The 21,554-nt window shown below is 46.4% G+C and overlaps 1 protein-coding gene across 1 annotated transcript in view; it reads right to left on the reverse strand.

Moving 5' to 3' along the window:
- Window positions 1-10,258: 10,258 nt before the first annotated feature.
- The window catches only part of LOC101156553 (MORN repeat-containing protein 4), a 29,066-nt gene continuing 17,770 nt past the window's right edge, over window positions 10,259-21,554 (reverse strand). Inside the window, exons 4-5 of the mRNA XM_004065475.4 lie at window positions 18,301-18,410; window positions 10,259-15,595 (exon numbers count right to left, since the gene is read on the reverse strand). Coding sequence (XP_004065523.1) covers window positions 15,441-15,595; window positions 18,301-18,410 — 265 coding nt within the window. The 3' untranslated portion in view covers window positions 10,259-15,440. The remainder of the gene's footprint in view (window positions 15,596-18,300; window positions 18,411-21,554) is intronic.

Below are 21,554 nucleotides of genomic sequence, written 5' to 3' on the forward strand. Positions count from 1 at the left end.
CGGCACAGACGCTGATTAGCCGTCTGTCTGGTCAGCAGCAAAGGTTGAACTTTTCTTTGATCTGATGCCGGTTAAGTGTTCTGGCGGACTTCAGATCAGCTGCAGTTCAGTGGGAGGCAGAGCTGCAGGTCAGCGTCTCGGCTTGCTGCAGAATGCCAGAGCGCTCTCTGAAATGAAAAAGTTAAAAACCATAATTACAGTAATTAAAGCCGAGTGTAGCAGGTAGCCATGGCGATGAGAGCCTTTGGCTTTTTCACACAACACTTTCTTTGCTTTTATCTTACCGAGAGTCCAATTAGCACCTTTGCTTGGCTGGAGATATTTTCAGAACTGCCTCCTGAATCACGAAGAAAGGATGTGATGCCTTTGTTCCAGTGTGCACGGCGGAGGCAGGGCTCTCAGGACCAACACTCCAGCGCTGATGCTCCTGCCTCTGAGGGAAACACGCCGCCGCGTACTTTACACTCAGTCGCAAAGGCTTCAAGAGGCTGTTGGTCTGGGATTACAGTGGGGCAAAAAAGTATTCAGTCAGACACCGACTGTGTAAGTTGTCCCACGGAAAGTTCAACTCAGTACTTTGTTATATACTCTTTTGTCAGCAATGACAGCAGGCAAACATTTTCTGTAAGTCTTCACAAGGTTTTCAGAAACTGTTGTTGGTATTTTGGCCCATTCCTCCATGCAGATCTCCTCTAGAGCAATGGTGTTTTGGTCCATTCTTCCATGCAGATCTCCTCTAGAGCAATGGTGTTTTGGTCCATTCCTCCATGCAGATCTCCTCTACAGCAGTGATGTTTTGGGGTTGTCATGGGCAACACAGACTTTCAACTCCCTCCAAAGAATTTCTATGAGGTTGAGATCTGGAGACTGGCTTGGCCACTCCAGGACCTTGAAATGTTTCTCATGAAGCCACTCCTTCATTACCAGGGTAACGTGTGTTTGGGATGGTTGTCATGGTGAAAGACCCAGCCATGTTTTCATCTTCAATGCTGATGGAAGGAGGTTTTCACTCCAAATCTGGCCATTCATGGCTCCATCCATTCTTTCCTTTACACGGATCAGTCGTCCTGGTCCCTTTGCTGAAAAACAGCCCAAAGCATGATGCTTCCACCCCCATGCTTTACAGTAGGTCTGGTGTTCTTTGGATGCAGCTCAGCATTCTTTCTCCTCCAAACAGTAGAGTTCTTACCAAAAAGTTCTCTTGTAGTTTCATCTGACCATAGGCCATTCTCCCAATCCTCTTGTGGATCCTCCAAATGCTCTCTAGCAGACTGTAGACGGGCCTGCACATGTACTGGCTTTAGCAGGGGGACACGTCTGGCCCTGCAGGGTTTGAGTCCCTGGTGGTGTAGTGTGTTACTGATGGTAGCCTTTGTCACTTTGGTCCCAGCCCTCTGCAGGGCATTCACTAGGTCCCCCATGGGATTCTGGGATCTTTGCTTCCCGTTCTTGTGATCATTCTGACCCCACGGGGTGAGATCTTGGGGGGAGCCCCAGATGGAGGGAGGTCATCAGTGGTCTTGTTTGTCCTCCATTTCCTAATAACTGCTTCACTCCAAGCTGCTTTCCTGTTGCAGATTCAAGGCAAGGCAAGTTTATTTGTGTAGCACAATTCGTACACAAAGTAATTCAAGGTGCTTCACAAAACAGAAAAATGCATTAAAATCACAATACATCATAGAAATAATCAACGTAAAATTTTCTTTAAAAGAAAAAAAAAAAAAAAAAATTGAAAATTGATTTAAAAATAAAGGAAGGAAAGGAAAGAAAAGTGCAGATAGGACCTTTCAGTCATATACACGGCTAAACAGAAATGTTTTAAGTCTAGATTTGAACATGAACACAGAAGAGGCCTGTCTTACGACTTCAGGGAGGCTGTTCCAGATTTTAGCTGCAGAATATTGAAACGCTGATTCCCCTTGTTTAGTTCTGACTCTGGGTATCAACAGGAGGCCGGCGCCTGAGGTCCTCAGAGTACGAGATGGTTCATATGGCCCTAACATGTCAGAGATGTACTTTGGTGCTCGGCCATGGAGAGACTTGTACACAAGCAGAGCTGCTTTGAAGTCTATTCTTTGAGGTACAGGGAGCCAGTGCAGAGACCTGAGCACAGGACTAATGTGATCATACTTCCTGGTTCTGGTCAGGACTCCAGCAGCAGCATTCTGGATGTACTGAAGCTGTTTTACAGCTCGTTTGGAGAGGCCGGTGAGCAGGCCGTTACAGTAGTCTAACCTGCTGGAGACAAATGCATGGATAAGTATCTCCAGGTCTGGCTTTGACACTATGTTTTTGATTTTGGCAATGTTTTTCAGATGGTAAAATGCCGCTGATGTTACTGACTTTCAGTCTTCAGTCTTCCAGTCTGCTGCAGGTCAACAGTTTGGTTTCTGGTGTCCTTAGACAGCTCTTTGGTCTCCATAGTGTGACTGTCTGAGGTTGTGGACAGGTGTCTTTCTATAGATAACCAGTTCAAACAGGAGCCATTAGTACAGGTAACAGGTGGAGGACAGAGAATCCTGTACTGCAGAAGTTACAGGTCTGTGAGAGACAGAAATAAGTCTTGTTTGTAGATGAAAAAATACTTATTTTCCATCATTATTTACAAACAAATTCCTTAAAAATACGCTCTTCAAAAAACTCGTTTTTTTCAGGGAACCGCAAATATTTCAGGCTGAGTTTCACATCATTCAGTGACTCAAGGTTGCAGCTTCTCTGCTTCAAAGATCCTCTGCCTCATATTTGTCGTACGCCGGGGGGACGAAGCGTCGCCTCCAATGTTCCACCAGCTCTGACTTCCTGCAGACAACTTCTCATCTGTGGGTTTTGTGGCGAAGCAAAAGCCATGAAAATAGAATTTGATGCTTGTTTTACATCGACATGTTGCCCCCGGCCAATTACATCTGTTTTCCCTGTAATCACATACAAACACGCAGCACTCGTGTCATTTCCTGGAGACCACTCCACGGCGAAAACGCCCGCCGTGGTGCATTATCACCTGAAAATGTGTAAACCGGCTCAGTTAGCAGCTGCCTGTTTGTGCGTCTGACGCAGACGGAGGCGGCGGCGGCGTCTTCTGAACCGACAGCGTTCAGGTCCAGAGTCTGAGCTCGCCAAACGTGGAAACGCTACTGATGAAGACTCTGGAGGCGAAGAGCGTCAGCCTCCTTTGAAAGGAGGCGCCAAACGTAAAAAGTCATCAAATTGACAATTTGACAACTTTAGACTTTTCTCTTCATATGTGCTGCAATAATCTATTGAGGCCCAAACAGAAATCTAAATATTAAATATGAATGTAAAAGCAAAGAGTCAAATGTAAACCTAAATGTTAACTTTAAATTTAAATGTTACTGAAGGTTCACATTTACATTTAATATAAACTTTTACATTTGTGTTTATCATTAATTGTTAATATTTAGGTTTACATTTAGCATTTATGAGTTCACAGACACACATGTTGCTTTTATTTGTGATAAATTCTAAATAAATGTGACATAAACCCAGCAGATATGCTTTAGGACACGCCTGCTTTATACAAGCCCCGCCCCCTCCATTTAATTCCGTTTATTTATAAACATCTAGATTCCACTAAAGCAAAAATCATCAAACCATCATGAATATGATTGTAATTCTGATTGTTGATTTCCAGATTTTAGACCAATTAACCATCAAATTTACTTTTTCAGATCTTTTATTCATGGTTTCACACACACACACATACTCGCACACACACACATACACGCACGCACACATACACGCACGCACACAGTCACATGCACGCACACACAAACATGCACCCAGACACATGCACGAACACACATGCAAACACGCATGCACACAGGCACGCTCACACGCATGCACACACACGTGCACACATACACGCACACACTCACATGCACGCACACACAAAAATGCACGCAGACACGTGCAAGCACACACACGCTCACACGCATGCACACACACGCACACACACACACGTGCACACACATACACGCACATACTCACACACACATGCCCGCACACATGCACACGCACGTGCACGCTCACGCACACACCCATGCACACTTGCACACGCATGCACACACACATGCACACGCGCACACACACACACACATATGCACATGTGAAAAACACGCTAACATCAAAATGATATAAACTATGGAAACATAGAAGGAAACTTTTGTTCACAAAATTTATGGACTAAAAAAAGACACTGGGGGGGGGGCAGGATCTGTGGGGGCTGCGGTTAGGGGCTAATGTTAATACCCCACACCTTCTAGGACTTCTGGGTTTGGGGGGTTCTTGAGCTCAGCCATGAGCTCCTTTTTTTTCTCCTCTCACCATTTCTGCTTATTTGCCATGTCCCCCCCCCCCCCCCCGTGTCCTCTCCCCCTCCCATCTGGTCTGAAGCATCATTATAAAACACAGTTTATGCTAATAAACGGTAAAAAACTGGAGGGCTGTCTGTACTGCTCGGAGGAGCAGGTCCCTGAACGCCTCGCAGTGAAAACCATTCCGGATCTTTTATTTTGAAAGAGTGGCCGGTGTGTTTGAGGGTTTTATTTATCTTTAGGAAATAAATTCTTGTTTGTTTTTAATCAGATTAAATTAGTGTTGGATTAACGCTCATTTGAGGCTCCTAAATGTGAGGAAGACTCATTAGATGAAGAGCGCAGACATGATCCTCCGAAGCAGAGACAGACGCTGAAGCCGCTTCATTTACATCCGATGTGTTTTCTCCGTTCGGAGCGTGCCGACCCGCGTGGGCTGAAGCATTCTGGGAACAGAAGGAGGGAAACTCAGAAGATGATTGCTTTTAGCGCTGCAGTTCCTCGAAGGGCCACACGGAGGCGACGCTGCGCAGCTCCTGCTCAGCATCAAGGGCCTCCTTTGATCTCCAAGAATCCTGGACCTGGGGGGTGAGTGATGCCTTCACTCCCAGTGGGCACACGGGGGGGGGGGGTCTATCTCACTCATGCTCCTCCAGCAAATACGTGGCGAGTCAGCAAAAATTTCCCCGTGTGCTGCAGGCCCCCCCCCCCCCCACCACCCCTTTGGCCCCGTCCTCTGCGCTGCAGGTTGACCTCTCTGGGAAGTGTAGCATGTAATCCCATCTTTGCCCCGCACCCCACCTCACAGGAGGCCCGGATTCCTTCCTGAGGAGAACTTTGGGAAACTTCTGGGTTCGGGTAGAAAAGTTCTGCTCGGTCCAGATGTTGAAAGGTCCAGCTGCTTCACATCGTCTCTACAAACCACTGAAATCTCTCCATGTTGTTCTTTTTTTATCATGTTTTCAAGCGTGCCGCTCAGACACGATCCGACAGAACCAGGTTCTCATTGGGTTCTCAAATCAGAGATCGGACTGAGAGAAGCTTTGGAGGGGAGTGAAGAGGAGCGGCGCTGAAAACACAAAAACAGAAAGGGCTGCATGTGTCCACAACTCGGCCCTCCCCTCTCAGCCGGGCGCTGGTCCGGTCCGGGAGCCAGCAGGAAGTGTGTGGTAAAGGTAGAGACAACCTGATTAACAGCTGCTGAAATTGGGCGCCGTGGATCTAAAATTAAGCGTAATTAAGCCGCCGCCTGACCTACTTCCTTTCTCCTCAGATGGAGACAATCCTCTGCAGAGGAACAAAGGATCCGCTCCGGCTGCTGCTTTTAACGGCCCCCTTTGACAGGAATGATAATTTTCCTCTTTAAAAAGACAAATGTGACACCCCCCCCCCTCCCCCCTCCTTCTGCAGGAGCGCGCACGTGAACGCTCACATAAACAGGAATCCAGAGGAAGGGTTCTGGTTCTGCAGCTGACGGGCCTGATGAGAAATACGATGTTTAAAGGAACTTTTGTCCTGGAAGAGTGAAGTTGTTGAAGGCATCTCACCTGCATAACCTCCAGACGGATGTGAACACGGTTCAGCATGATTTGATTCTCTTTATCCTAAATGCATCGCTTCTCTAACATCGTTAAAGAAATATGAGCTGTGAGGGATTTGATAAGCAGGGAAGTTATGGAAATCCACAATAAAAATTGCTGCCATTTTTGTTGCACCGCTAACGTTAGCTTGGGGCCGTAAGCTAGCAGAAGAAACTGACAACTCTCATTAATGGGGAGGGGAAGGGGGGCGGGGCTGCTCTGCACTAATGGTCGATAATCTGGACTAAGTTAAAGACATTTTATTTGAGTGATACATCTTTACTTCCAAACCAAATCCAGTGGATCCTTTTTGAAAGAATGTTCAGAACATTTTGAGCAGCATTCTTTTGACTCTGAAACAGTTCTGGTGGCTGTGAAACCCTCTGAGAGGACGTCTCCTGTGATCCGGGAAGGAAAGCGGTGGAGGCTCCTCCTTCCTTCATCCAGCTTTAGGGAGGACCTTCAGGACGGCGGTGCAGACTGAGGTGGGGGAGGCGGGAGGTCGGGATCTGCTGTTTCTGTGGGGGTGCGAGGAGCATCTCTGGAGCAGCTACATCTGCAGTTGCATAGATCCACAGGAATCTGCTGTACGACAGAGAAACCGTCACCAAATCAAGTCCGATCTGTTGGATTTGACTGATGCGGTCTGTCCGCGTCACAAACTCAAGCTCAAAGACGCCTCTGATTGTCCAGATGAGACGCTGTGGACGCACCTCTGCAGATCTTTTTCCAGCAGAACCTCCTGAATGCTTTGATGACAGCTGGGTTAAAAAGCTCGTTCAAAACCCGCTCTCCTCTGCAGAGGATCACGTGCACTTTTCCTTGATAGTTCTCAAAATATTGAATATTTATACCTCGTCTTCATGTCCCTTGGTACCCCCCCTCCTCCCTCTCTGTTAGTTCCTCAGCTGAGTCCAACTTTCCTCCGCCCGCTCTATCATTTACACATGCAGCTCCATCCCTCTCGTCCTCTTTTTATTTTTTATGTGCCCAAAGCACCTGCAGGGAGAAGGCGTCGGCATGTTGAATATGAGAATAGAACCATAAAATTAATGTGCCCTGCTCTTAAAATCAAGATGTGCTGTGATGAGCCGCCCGGGGGAGGACTTTAATAATGTCTCCACTCTGTGGTGTGGAGAACCAAACCACCGTGTGGATCAGACCCCCCTGAATTTGGGGGATTTGCTTTTCGGTTTTATTACACTTTGATTATTTATCAAACAAGCTGATGAAGCTGCCCAATGACAGCGGATTCAGAAACGTAAATAAAGAACGGGAAGCTGTGAGGAACCTTTCACCTTTTTGTTTTATTTTGGGAAGTTATTAAATAAGTCCATATTGTTTAGATTTGCTCATCTGCTTCCTGTCAAGGTAATCCCCAATGATCTCACCTTTGAGTGAAATGAAGTTCAACTCTGGTCGACCTCAATTCAAGCTCTGAATAAAACCTTTGTGGCGAAGCCGACCGGCGGTTCTGGCTGCAGTCAGACGTTTGGAAATGTCCGTGTCGCTGTGCAAACCGGGAACAGGCAGTTCGTCAGTGAGTTTAAAACATCCCAACATTGGCGCTTCACCAGAATGCTGATCATTTAGCGTCTCCAACCCGTCTCAAACTGTTCTCATTTTAGTTTCTGTAAAAAACAAGAGACGACTTTGAGAGGAACTGTTGAGACACGAGCATGAATTATGAAAACCCAACACGCATCTTCCTCTGGTGTTTATCATAAATAACACTTTGTTTACTTAATGTTGAATCACTTCTTAATTCATGAATTTGAACATTTCATCACAGATTTGAGACTGAAACGAGTCCTAACAACTAAGTTTATGCTCTTGTTGTGTCAGGACGTTATCATGTTGTTAGCATGGTGTTATCAGAGTGTTAGCATGTTGTTAGCATGGTGTTATCAGAGTGTTAGCATGTTGTTAGCATGGTATTATCAGAGTGTTAGCATGTTGTTAGCATGGTATTATCAGAGTGTTAGCATGTTGTTAGCATGGTGTTATCAGAGTGTTAGCATGTTGTTAGCATGGTATTATCAGAGTGTTAGCATGTTGTTATCATGGTATTATCAGCGTTAGCATGTTGTTAGCATAGTATTTGAAAATGGTTACAGATTATTAGTGTATTGTTATCGTGTCATTAATATATTCTAAGCATGTTATTAGTATGTTTTTTTGTATATCATTGATGAGTTTTTAGCTTGTTGTTGGCTTGTTCCTGCTCTGAACATCTCAGGTTAAGCTGTGGTCCCTGAGTCCAGAGTTGATGATGACATGAACTAGTCAACAGTAAAGTGGACTGGGATGCTAACATTGCTCGCTCACTGCGTCCTATTTCCAGGTTTAGCATTTTAACTCGTTTAACACCGAGCCGTAGCTCCGGTGTTTACGGCCTTTGGATTACCGTTTACTGGGAACCAACTAGTTCTGAAGCAGAGAAAAGCAGATTTGTGCCGACATGCAGCAGCTCAGCTAATTCTACCGGAATGACCGGCACCTGCTGAGGGGGGGTTTGGATACCTTTGTCCTCTTCGTTCCTCCGTTCTCCTTAGAATTCCATTTTTCTTTAAATAGGTGACGTTCAGAGTCCTTGAGAGTGTTTGTGTTTCTTTGTGACATGGATCTAACCATAACGGTTAATAGGAGGCTCATAAAATGTTTTCAGATAAACATTTTAGACCTTTTCTGAATGATAGTTTTGTGATTTCAACTGCTTCCAGGAAATACAGGAATCATCTTCATTGTCCTAACGCATTAATTCCAGAGTTTACAGGATTAGTCTCCTCTCAGTAAAGCACAGAAAACCTCCTGACACCTTAGATATTTAGGATTTCCAAACACAGACGTCAACACATTGATGTTTTTGGGAACTGCTGAGGCTGACATTTTTGCTGTTTGTTCCATCTTTTTGTTTTAAGCCTGTGTCACACAGCAGCTACATACATTTATTGCATCATTTACAGATGAAAACTGGTCATATGTGGAAAAATTGAGAAAAGTTGTCATCTGTACGTGAAATTTTCCAAAAAGGAATCACGAATAAAGCACGTTAAAACCATGGAAGAAGTACGAATGAACCCCGCAAAGAACACGTAAACCTCCATAAAAGCCAAATCTGGCTTTTGAACATGATGTGTGCGCCGTAGACGTGATATAAAAGTATACATTGGTGGAACACGCGTAACAAGTTTGTTAGACATACGTGAAAAAGACGTGGAAAGCCAAACATTTGCGTATGCATCTCGCAAAAATTACGCACAATTGAATAAGATTTACATAAACTACGGGTTAATTGCGTAGTTCTGAAAACCGAATTCACTCAAAGACCAGTTGTCCAAAACCCTCGATGGACATCTGCACACATCGAGAAACTGAGAAACACATCTGAACTACGTATGTCACATATCACAAAAGACCAAAATTTCGTACGTGGGAAATGCGTGAAATGTACGTAGTGGCTGTGACGCGGCCTTTAGCGTCTTTTTGCTAGAGCGCTGAACATCTGATCGACTCAAAACGTCTTTAAATTTAAAGGCGTCCTGAGCGTTTGGATCGGAGAGAACCGGAGGTACGGAAGGTTCTGCAGACGTGAGCACATAGGTGCTTTACCGTCCGTTCCGCTCCGGCGAAGCGGCTGATATATGCTTTTTAATAAGACGCAGCTGGTTTTCAGGGCGACGTTCCCGTCTAACCTTTTTGTCTTTATCCTCTCATCTCTGAGCCGCGGCTCCGAGTGCTGGAGTACGAGCTGCTGAAATTTTTATGTAGCAGATGAATACACCTATTATCTGCCTCCCCCAACGGACTCATGCACGCTCACACGTGCACGCGCGCGCACACACAAACTCCCTGAAGCACCGTTGTGAGGACTGAAAACCCCGAGCAATTAAAAGCAGGAAGCTGCGCGCGGGGCGCATGTTTTCGTGCTCGTGGGTGCATCAGGATGGCGTCTGTGTGCGTCGCACGGTGACGGCGTGCGTGGCCGCTCTGCCGTTGGACTCTCTTATCAGTATGCCGCGTGCACGTCCTCTCCAAACATGGTCAAAGCTTTTGGGAGCTGAGTGGCTTCACTGATAAGAGACAAAGCCTCGCCTGTCCTTAAGGGAGGCGTAGAACGGAAAGGAGGGAATCCCTCCTGCTGGACAAACCGACTTCACCAAAGTCTTCAAATAAATGGAGACCGGGCCGGGATTCGCTTGAAGGGAAGGAATAAAAGAATGCATACATCTGCCACTTCTGATTTGATAGGTGAAGACGATCTGCAGAGCATATTTGAATCCTTCGCCATGGCAACAGGCGCTATGATTAGGGCCAAACAGGAAAAACTGCTCGCAGCACTTAGGATTGAGATGATACAAATTAAGGGAACTCTGGACGGTTGCCAAGGAGACGAACAGGCGGCGAGGTTAAAGTCCAACCTAAACACACCTTAAGCTATTTTAGTGACAGGGAAGCAGAGCGGGCTGGGGGAGGGGTTTCCGACAACCGACTTCCACAAATAATCATCGGACCTGCGAGGTGTGTGGTCAGAGTTCAACCCGCCCGCATGTGTCTGCGCCCAGCAGCGCTCGCCGCATCCACCGCACACAGCCACCGTCCGCCTCTTTATTGTCTTTCAGGATATCAAAGACATCAACAGTTACAACAAAACAGTGTATGGCTTTTTCCCACAACAACCGTGCACCGATGCTGAAAGCTGCCACAAATACACAACACAGTCAGAAAGTCCCACATTATCCAGGTGAGTTCACCTGAAGACAAAAGGTTCAGGGAGGTCGGTTCTGGACCGGTCCGTTTCATGGCTGGATGGGAGCTGTGATCAGGAACGCTCTTCAGGACAGAAAGAAAATTCTTTATGGGATCTTTAAGGTCATCTTTCAGCTCCAAAGAGAAGAAAGAACCTAAGGATCGACTCATTTCACTCATTTTTACCGTTGAGCTTCAAAGTATAAAGAAGTTCATCATCAAAAACATCCGTTTCACAAGAATTTCACACCAAAACACGAGATCCTCACTGAGCTCCCAATTGGATAATGACACCTCAAATAAAGAACCCCGCCCCCATTTTACTGTGGTTATTATCTAAATCATTGACTGTGTCTGAAACCTGGACTGAGTGTGCCGTCATCCATAGAAAATGGTTTATTCCAGCTCCAACGAAATTCAGTCGCCCTTTTTCCACGACACAGACGCCGCCATGTTGGAGCCAGACGTTGTCGGTTAGCAGTGATTGGTCTGAGTCAGTCTGAGTCAACATTTGCATGGTAACCCCTCTCACTAATCAGGGATGAGCTTGTTGGAAGGCCACACCCCTAACACTTTAAAGTGGGCTACACGAAATCTGTCAAACGTTTTGAACGTTGGACGTGGGGGCCGCCAGGCTACACCTACTTTTACTGAGACATCTGATTGGTCAGTTAATAACTTGAATAACTTCAACTACAGAAAAAAGTATCATAGAAAAATGCGGATTGTCAAGAAGATGTTAAAAAAAGTATCAGATCCAGAACGGTTCTTCTGACCAACAGAACGACGGAGGAACAGCTGTTTATTTCTCCAAAGAAGTCGGTGGGATTTTGGCTTCTTGGAGCCACTTCCTGTTTGGAACGCCAGGGGGGAGGGGCCACTCAGTCCAGTTCTCAGATACAGTCAATGACTTAAATATACCAAAGTTAGGCGGAACAAGTTCTCTGAATATTTTTGTTTAAAAAGTGAAAAATGCGTTTGAGTCGTATGTCGTTTACTTTAAGTTTTAAGTTTACACCCTAAACTTGAATTTGAACAAAACTTGAGATGGTGTCCAAACATATCTGCTTAAAAATGGAAGAATTTCTGGAAATTTCAAATACAGTAAAGTATTGATGCTGGAATGAAAGATCTCTGGATATTTTCTACACAAAGGACACATATGGTTCCGCTCACAGCCTGCTGTTTCACGCTGCCGGTCACGTGAACGAATTTGTGGTTAATATGAACAGAAATGCCTCAGAATGTGACAACCACTGAATGCCAACGTGAACACACTAATAAGTCCAATTATACCACATTTCTAAAGTGTGAATGTCAGATTATCACTAGTTTCAGGTTTGAAAGTGACATAAAAAAACCGGATTTCCGAATAAAAGACTGACACCTGGATGATGTGGGACCTTAACACTTCTTTAAAACTTGGCACAAAACTTCCTGATGAGGTTCTGAAAGCATCAAACCAAAGGATCACAGTTTAGTAGAAAAGGGGGAGAAAAACACTCAGAAGGCTTTGAAAGTACAAAAGCACAGTTGAAAAGGTTTTTGATCAGGCGTTCATTCCAACTAATGAACAAAAATAAAAATCCTCCTTTGTGTTTTAGAGAAACAAACACATGTTCAGACTTTTCTGTTGGGCACAAAAGCTGGAAAACCTGAATGAAGCAACAGGTCCTGCTGAACGAAATGAGGATTTTAAAACCAAATCAATGACCTTCAAGGGTTTTCTTTCAGTTTTACTCTTAATTTACTTTCATGTTGATTAACAAAAGCCTGAACGCCTTTAATAGCACTGTTAAGAACGTCTCAGGTAATCCATAATGTTCAGATGAAGAAACGGATTTCTACTTTATGGAAATAAAAAGTAGATTTTAAAATGTGGCTTTTTTATCCCGATGGACACAGCAGCTCAAAAATAAAAGCTCTGAAGAAGATTCACATTGGGTTCATTTAAAGACTTTAGTCACACCCACCTCCTCAGGGGGTGGGGGTGGGGGGGAACGGGAACTGTATGGGTCATCCGGATCCGCGGTGTAGAGGGTTGTAGAAAGGAGTGGCTGCAGGTGTGTCTTGCAGTTGACTTGAGGCTCGCACAGCCACCTTCAGTTGTCCACTTCCGAAACAAAGTATAGGTAACCGGACAGTACTGGACTGGACCGTAATAGACTGGACTGTACTGGACTGGACTATACAGTACTGAACTGTACTGAACCGGACAGTACTGTACTGTACCATACTGGAGTGGACTGTACTGGACTAGCCAGTCCTGGACCGAACCCCACTGGACTGGACCGTACTGAACTGGACCCTAATGAACTGGACAGTACTGGACGGGACCCTATTGGACCGAACCCTACTGTACTGGACTGGACAGTACTGGACCGGACCCTACTGAACTGGACCCTAATGAACTGGACAGTACTGGACCGGACCTTATTGGACTAGACTGTACTATACTGGACTGTACTGGACCGGACCCTACTGGACTGGACATTACTGGACCGGACCCTATTGGACCGAACCCTACTGTACTGGACTGGACAGTACTGGACCGGACCCTACTGAACTGGACCCTAATGAACTGGACAGTACTGGACCGGACCTTATTGGACTAGACTGTACTATACTGGACTGTACTGGACCGGACCCTACTGGACTGGACATTACTGGACCGGACCCTATTGGACCGAACCCTACTGTACTGGACTGGACAGTACTGGACCGGACCCTACTGAACTGGACCCTAATGAACTGGACAGTACTGGACCGGACCTTATTGGACTAGACTGTACTATACTGGACTGTACTGGACCGGACCCTACTGGACTGAGCCCTACTGGACTGGAAGGTACTGGACCGGACCGTTCAGTGGGAAGAAGGCTTTTGTTAACCTGAGGAAACGGAAACCTGCAGACGTTCTTGGGCGTCCTCCATCACAGATCCGATCAACAAACTGAACTGAAGCAGAACCAACATGTTTCCAAGTGTCCGGCAGCTGTTCAAGTTGAGCTTTAAGGCGTTTTTTTTTTTTTAAAGGGTTCACGATGCTCGATTTTTAAGACCACGAGAAAAACCGGCAAACACATGATTTTACAGACAAACATCGACGTGGGCGGATCAGAGGAGGAAACAAACACCTCGCCAAAGGCGTTTAACGGCGCCGCCTCTGCTCCCAGAGCCAATTAAAAGGTGTGACAAACCTCAACCACTTTCTCCAGTCAAATTGGTCAGCAGGGAGGACATGAGCCTGAAACCACATCCTAAATGAATCATTCTCCAAGAAAGACACCAATCAGACAATTAAACCCATCTCCCATTTAAACCCCCCACAGCATTACTCCCTCCCCCCAACACACACACATGCACACACCGGTTTCATTACACGGACAGACAGAATCCCATCGGGCACAGTGCACGTGTGAACTGTCTCACCACACGCTTCAGGCAGGGGGTGTTGGGGGTTTGGGAGGTGCAAAAAGCAGCTTACCTGCAGAAACACTCTTTTTGTTTTTTAAATGGAAGTTACGAAAAACAACCCAAATTTCTCATAAAAAGAGACATCATTTCCAATCGAGTTCCCGCTGACATGCACTTCCACACACAAAGAGAGCAGAGTCAACATCCAAACAAGCCGTTATTGGATGATCGTCTCTGAAACCTGCAAAGGCTTTTCCTGCCGTTTACAGCCGCCGGCTGCTCCTCTCTGAATCTAAAAGCCGGTGGAAGGGAAATCTTGCTCTCAGGCAGAAATTGCACGTTATTATCAAATTGCACCTCCAACACCGAAATTGCACTCATTACTGCCGCCTGCACAACGCCGGCGCTTCCATCCTCCAGCATCCCCCCATCCTCCACCCCCTCCCACGATGAGCCACTCGCTCGGGATCAGCCGCCGCCGCCTGTTGGCACTGCGTGGTTGGCACTGAGGAGGACGGCCCTGCCGCTCTGTGAGCTCAGACGGCACGGCGTGAAGGGAAACTGCAGACAGAGGTCAGAGTCTGGAGGGAGGAGGAGTCATGAGGGAGGAGGCAGGAGATCCAGAGGAGCTGATGTGGTGATCCACAGTCTGACCAGGTCCTAACGAGCTTTTCGCCTAATTAAACTCGTCATTTGAAAGCTTTTTACCTTAAAGGATTAAGATTAGAATCATTCAGTAAACTGTGATGAGCAACTATCTGTGTTTATTTAATAAAAACTTTGATTATAATACAGAGATAGATGCTGAAGTACTGCAAGGTGTTTATTTTCACAATCATAATTCATCTAAAAATAACATATTTGTCTAATTACAGTCTGAATTATTCATTATTATGAGCCAAGCTGTTTTTCGTATGAAGAATAGATCTGAATTTAACCAAAAATCTCATTTCATTCTTTTGTCAGAGTAATATTCAAACTTTAGCCAAACCTTTTGGAATGTTTTAGTATCAAATGATTTCATTCAAACTCTTTTCTATAATTCCACTCTGACTTTTGTCTTAAAAAAAAACTTTTTCTCGTCTCTAAAGGGATGAAACTCCAGACTGGAATGTAAATCCTGAGGGTTCTGCAGTCGGGATGGGGTTCAGCTTTTCTAAAGTGGGACCTTTGGACCATAAAAACCACCACATCAGTCCTCTCAGGACCGGTTCCGGCGCTCCCTTCAGCTCCAGAGTTTGGTCGGGTTCTCCAGAATCAGTTTAGCACCGGCGGTTTAGAGTGAGCGGCCCGGCTGACCCCGATGCGGTGGCTCTGTTCAGTTTCTGTCCTGGGGAGGGAAACCCACGTCCTATGTGGGGGGTCACATGGCCAGGGCTCGGGCCGTGGCGGCGGCCGCTTGCGCCCTCTGGACGGCTCCGTGACTGCTCCCCCTCCTCGCCAGCTGGCTGCTCTCAAACAGACCTTCGTGGCTGCCCCCCCCTCTGCCACGGGCGGCGTCGGCGAACGTCAGGAGACCTGCACACAGACACAGGGCCCCCGTCAGAACCGAAGGCTTTAGGGAAACAGATTTGCTGCCCGATGGGGGGGGGGGCTGAATCCATAGATATCTTTAGGGAAAAGTTGCCTGGCAACCGCCGGGACTCCAGCAGGTTCTGGGTAGACGGCCACATAAAGCCCCTAAAAGGACATTTTTGGCGTCTGAGCGCCGCCGAAGGTTCACATCCGGGTTTTTCTGCCGAAGGCTTCAGACCCACAGATGAAGCTGCAGCAACTTTAACAGGAAATTCAGAGATTTGACTTAAAACCTGCAGAACAAACCAAAATAAAAAACAAAACAGCATCACCAGTTTCATGGTTCTGTCTATAGATACCTAAATGTACATTCGTCCTGGAATGTGTGGATTTGTTTGTCACTTTAGGAAGATTTATTAAGATTAACCACAAAATCAAATCAAATAAACAACCAAAGTAATGTATTAAACTCCACGTTTTAGGGCTTCCTGTTTGTTAAGGACTTTCAAATATCCTAAAAGGTCTAAACGTCTCAAAATTTAGAATCTAATGTCGCCTTTTTTGTTTAAACCAAAGCTGCAGACAGGAAGTAAATAGGAAGTGTCCAAAAAAGATCGTTTCTGTTTACAGTCCCTCTCTGACGATCTTCTGGTCTATTGTCAAAGTGTTCCCACTGGTTTCTGGTTGTAATGACGCCACTTTTAGCCGATTGAAAAAAAAAAAAGCTGACATTTTCTAGGACATAGTCTCTGCAGGGCGGCAGGCGTTCATTAGAAATTCACCTCTGAGTTATGGATGGGACTGCTGGTGTGGAGTAAGCCCACCCTCATCTCCCATCATCCCTTCGTTTAAACTCTCTCCCGCTAGCTTACAGCCCCTCAAACCCCAACGCTGAAATTAGCGACGCAACAAAAACGGCAGAAAGATCGTCCGGTTCTGATCCAGATTCCAGCTCAGACCAGGAAAACAAAGACTGTCATGGATCTGTTTGTCTGCATCAGAATGGGGCGGAGCAGGGAGCTTGTGGCCCCGCCCACCGTATTTTCTATGTCACAAATACGATCTTTTTGTCTGCTCCTGATTCACAACAGTTTGAATAAAGACACACTCAGAAATGCAGCGTTCACCTTAAATGATGTGTTTATGTCCTCCATCATCCAGAACTCCATTTTCTTACTTTCATTTCCCTCATACATCTTTGCGTTCTTGTTTGCGAGCCGCCTCCTGTGAAACGTTCTCCTATGAATGAAGCCCTTCATTTTCATCAGGCTGAGCTCCGGCGTCTGCTTCCTACATGGCAGAGAATCTGTACGTTCCGTCTCTATTTTTAAAGGCACAAATATCAGCCAGTTGTCACAGTGACACGTTGATCCGCCCTCACCACCCAGCAGCCTCAAATAAAAACGTGTTGATTACCTCCAGAGACTCGGAGCCCAGACGCACAGGAGCTTCGGGCCAATTAGCACTTTTCACTGTTCAATATAGTTTAAACAATACCTGTATAGAAGCAGAACAAAGAAGAGGAGGCGCCGTCACACCGAGTTCCTCCCCGTGTGTGTATGAAATTAGGATTAAAAATCACACCTGAAGGTGAAAATCTATTAAAGCTCATTGAGTGAGACCAGGCTGCCAAATTGATCTTTTTGTTAGGATTCCATTAATGAACGCGGGAAACTGTCAGCGCCCTCCAGTCCAGGGGCTACTATAAAAAGATCAGCAGGTGGAGGACAAAATACCTTAGACGGGGTTATGCTTCGGCGAAAGTCCCACCTGTCCTTACAGGTGGGACCAGCTGTCTGCAGGTAGTCAGACCTGTACGGACACAGTAATGTGACGAACGCCAGAGGCTCTCAGCTCGGATCCGTTTACTCAGCTGCTGGACAACTTCACAAACAAAGAAATGAACCAGAAATAAGACGATGGTTCTAAAGCAGCAAACCGAAGGGCTTAGGCCGTGGATAAAGACGGGGTTCTGAGTTCTTTGTACAGCAAATAGAACAGAAAATGTCACAGAGAAACAGACAGAGAGCAGAAATCTGGTTCTCCGTTAGGTTCTGGACATGAATTTAAATCTGCTTTTGTCTGTTTTACTGGATTCCTTCTTCTGCACTTTTTTCATGATATTTTTTTTCTGTGGAATAAGTTATAAAGCCCCAGATCCAAAGTTCAAAAGGTTTGATTGACAGATTGTTTTAGGTGGTAGGGGGTGTGGCCTTCCATCAAGCTCACTCACTTGACAAGAGTGGTTGCCATGGAAACGTTGACTCAGACCAACTCGGACTGACAACGTCTGGCTCCAATATGGCGGCGCCCATATTGTGAAAAATGTCGGTTGAATTGACTTCATTTGGTTTGAGCCGGAATAAAGCATTTTCTGTGGATCACACTGTCCGGCTCTCAGAGACGGTCAATGTGTGAAGTCCCTGCAGCTGCTAGCGTTAGCTTTTAGCCTGGAGAAGCCGTTGGCTTTAGGCTAGAGACCAAACACCAATGAGAGCGGTTGTTTACATGTTGCTCTTCAGTTGTTTTCTTTGTTCTGTAGAAGAGATGTTGGACTCGTCTCTACTACCTGCTAGCCTCCAGGCTAACATGCAGCTAAAGACGTAGATCAGAGATGTTTTGTTTAGCATCTTAGGTAGCGACAACAGTTTAGCAAGATAAGAGTGTTGAACATCAGAACAGACGGTTGATGTGGTGCGAAGCCTCACCGTATCCGTCCACACAGCCGCGCTTAAACTCGCCTTCGAACTTCATCCCATCGAAGCGAGTGAAGACGCCGACGCCCTGGAACTTCCCCTGCACAAAGTCGCCTTCATACCTGAAGCAAACATCCGTTAACGGGAGAAAGTTCAATTAGCCTCCAACAAAAAGCCATCCAGAGGTGGGTGGCAGGAGAACGAGGGAATTTTAGTTCCACGGCGAAGACTGGAGCCTTTGAGCTAAAGCAACTGCTACTTGAGTGTCAGCAAGGTCATCGTCTCCACACAGACGGAGGTCTGAGAAACAGGACAGCGGTTTCAGGAGGCAACATCTGCTGAAATCATTTGGTCCCACAAACAGCCGAAGACCTGCCGCTGCTAAAAGGGCACGGTTCTGCCTGAACAACATGTTTTAGTTTTCTGAAGTCCTTGTGGCATAAATTAAACGCTCGGTTCAACAAAACGGTGACATTGAACAGGGTTGCACACCGGTTCTTTATTTGCCAGGCTGGAGGGCTTCACCTTCACCAAACAAAAGGGAGCAAATGAAAACTCTGAAGAGACGGAGATTGAATGGGGAAAACTTTTTGTTAGACGTCTTTATGTAACAAAGTTGGCTTATTCAATGGTTGTCTGGGAAGTGGAATACGAAAAAGCAGCGTCTGCATCACAATGGTCCAACCACAAAAAGGAATACTTCAAAAATAATCAGCGCGTTCCTGCAATAAAAGCCTCTGCTGAGGGTCGCAACAGATTTTTTTTTTTTACCTAAGACGACCTCGAGGTCTGCCTTTGTGCTGTTCATATTTTCCTTTTCTATTTATGTACCCATGATAGTTTTATGTAGTTCTGCTAGGGAGAAGATGCCAGGAAAGAACTTCATTGGTTTGGCTTCTTTCTACGCCGCTTTGCCTGCAGTAAATCTGTAAAAAAGATGAGCTAGCTAGCTTTAGAAAATGCTCACTTATTTGGACAAAGAATATCCTCTTGACTATGCTAATGTGTCTTCAGTAGAGGACATTTGTTAACCTGAATATTTCCCAACTACTGCAAACGGCTGAAAAATCCTTCTGGTAATACAGAGGACCTGGGGCGTTTGACGCCAAACGTGAAGGGGCGGAGCTCTGGGAACTGTAGTTTTTGGTGGATTTAAAAACATTTCTTTTTCTGGTAGTCAGGAAAACACAAGAAAGTTCTATAAGACAGTGGTCCCCACTCTTTAGGCCATAAAACGGTACCAGGACCAGTCTGCGGGCCACTTGGTACCAGGCTACACAGAAAAAAAACACACATTATTTCCATTTTACTTCATGATTCTAAAGGAAATGTTCTTTTGTTAAAGTACAGGATTCTGTCCTCCACATCCGTCTCTGACTCACTCTTAGAGCAGGTCAAGCCCTTCGCCTCCGTCTTACATACATCTGCCACCTTCCTAAAGACCCACTCCAACCAAAATGGGGTTTTTAACACGTTTATGAGGTTTTTTTCTGATTATGGAGGACATATGTAGACTAAAACAAGCTCAACACGACATTACTGAGTATTTCTTTATCCTGATTGCAGTAAATCAGGAGCAGACGAGAAAATGTTGTTGAAAAACATTCGTATCTGTGACGTAGAAAACGCGCTCAGCCGGCTCCCTGCTCTGAGCTCTCACTACTGAGTTGGGGAAAGGGGGCGGGGTTGCCCCATGCCAACAGCTCAGAAGTAAATTTCTGCGGAAACTATGTCCTAAAATATGACACAGGCTTTTGGCTTTTTGCTAAAAATGGCATCATCATCATTAAAAGAGCTCTGAGAACGGCTTGACAACGGATCAGAAGATGATCGGAGCGGGACTTTAGGGAGCAGGATGTCAGCGTCTGCTACGACCGCTAAACTGAAACCTCCCCGAGCTCCCAAAGTTACCAGAAAAACAAACGTTTTTGGAAAGTTTATTTTACGCAACAATCAGTGAAGAACCAGAAAAAGAACCTTCAACTTCACAAAAAAGGAAAAAAGCCAGCTGTTCTGTCTCCTTGGTGCTTCTTTGCTGCAAACCTGCCACTCTGTTCACCTGCCAGGTATTTCAGTCAGGGGAGGGCTCCACCAAGGGGGCAGGCATGCAGAGAGAGCAGAGCAAGAGGCTGAGGAGCAGCTGGGGTTTGAGTTGGAGCTGTGCTGGTTGGTTGGTTTTGTCATGATTCGGACGTGAGTTCAAAAATGACCCAGATGCTGGAACCCGGAAAGAGGCTTGGACACAAGGGTAAGTTTCAGTGGTTTAATCAGAACCAGATCTTGACAGGACTTTCTTCCAGGAAGAGAGCGAGGGCTGACTGGAGGAAACTTGAGCTGGAATCTCCTTGAGGGGAAACAGCGGCAGGTGCGAGGCTTGAACCAAGACGAGGCGAGGCGGCTGGCTGGAGGTTTCTGGATGCGGCGTGACGGCTGCGTTGGAGGACTGCGACCAGGTGAGGATCCAGAAGGTTAACGTCCTGAGGCAGAGCGAGAAATACCATGAGCTTAAGACAACGAGGCGTGAGACAAAAACGTGAGCTGACCAGACTATGCACCATAGGAGGAACAACGAACTGGCACCGGCTGATGATCCTGGAGGAGTTTATGAAGGCAGGTGTAGATGAGGTGAGTGGATCCAGCTGGTCGCGTCCAACACAGGAAGGAGGGGGGAGGAGGGAGTAGCTGACAGGCCATGACAGTACCCCCCCTCAACGACCGCCACCAGGCGGTCCAGGGCGACGATCAGGATGGGCAACATAAAAGTCGTCAATGAGGGTATGGTCCAGGATGAGCGAACGCGAGATCCACGAGCGTTCCTCTGGACCATACCCCTCCCAATCCACCAAGAATTGGACCCCGCGACCCCGACGCCGAACGTCCAAGATCTTAGAGACTGTAAAGGCGGGGGCCCCATCGATGGTACGGGCGGGTGGTGGGGAAGTGGCCGGCGGGCACAAAGGACTCTCAGATACCGGTTTGATCTGGGACACGTGAAACGTGGGATGGATCTGCGGAGCCGCCGGAAGACGAAGCCTGACACACGATGGGTTAATGACCCGATCAATTGTGTAGGGTCCAATAAACCTGGGGGACAGTTTACGGGACGAAGCCTGGAGGGGAATGTTGCGAGAAGACAACCACACCTTCTGGCCAGGTTGATACTCGGGACTCACCCCCCTGTGGCGGTTGGCTATCTGGCGGTTGCTCTCCACGGTACGGAGGAGAGCGGCCCTGGTCTGTAGCCAGATGTCCCGACAACGTTGAAG

The sequence above is a fragment of the Oryzias latipes genome, chromosome 1 (genome assembly GCF_002234675.1).
Source record: "Oryzias latipes chromosome 1, ASM223467v1".
Classification (NCBI taxonomy): domain Eukaryota; kingdom Metazoa; phylum Chordata; class Actinopteri; order Beloniformes; family Adrianichthyidae; genus Oryzias; species Oryzias latipes.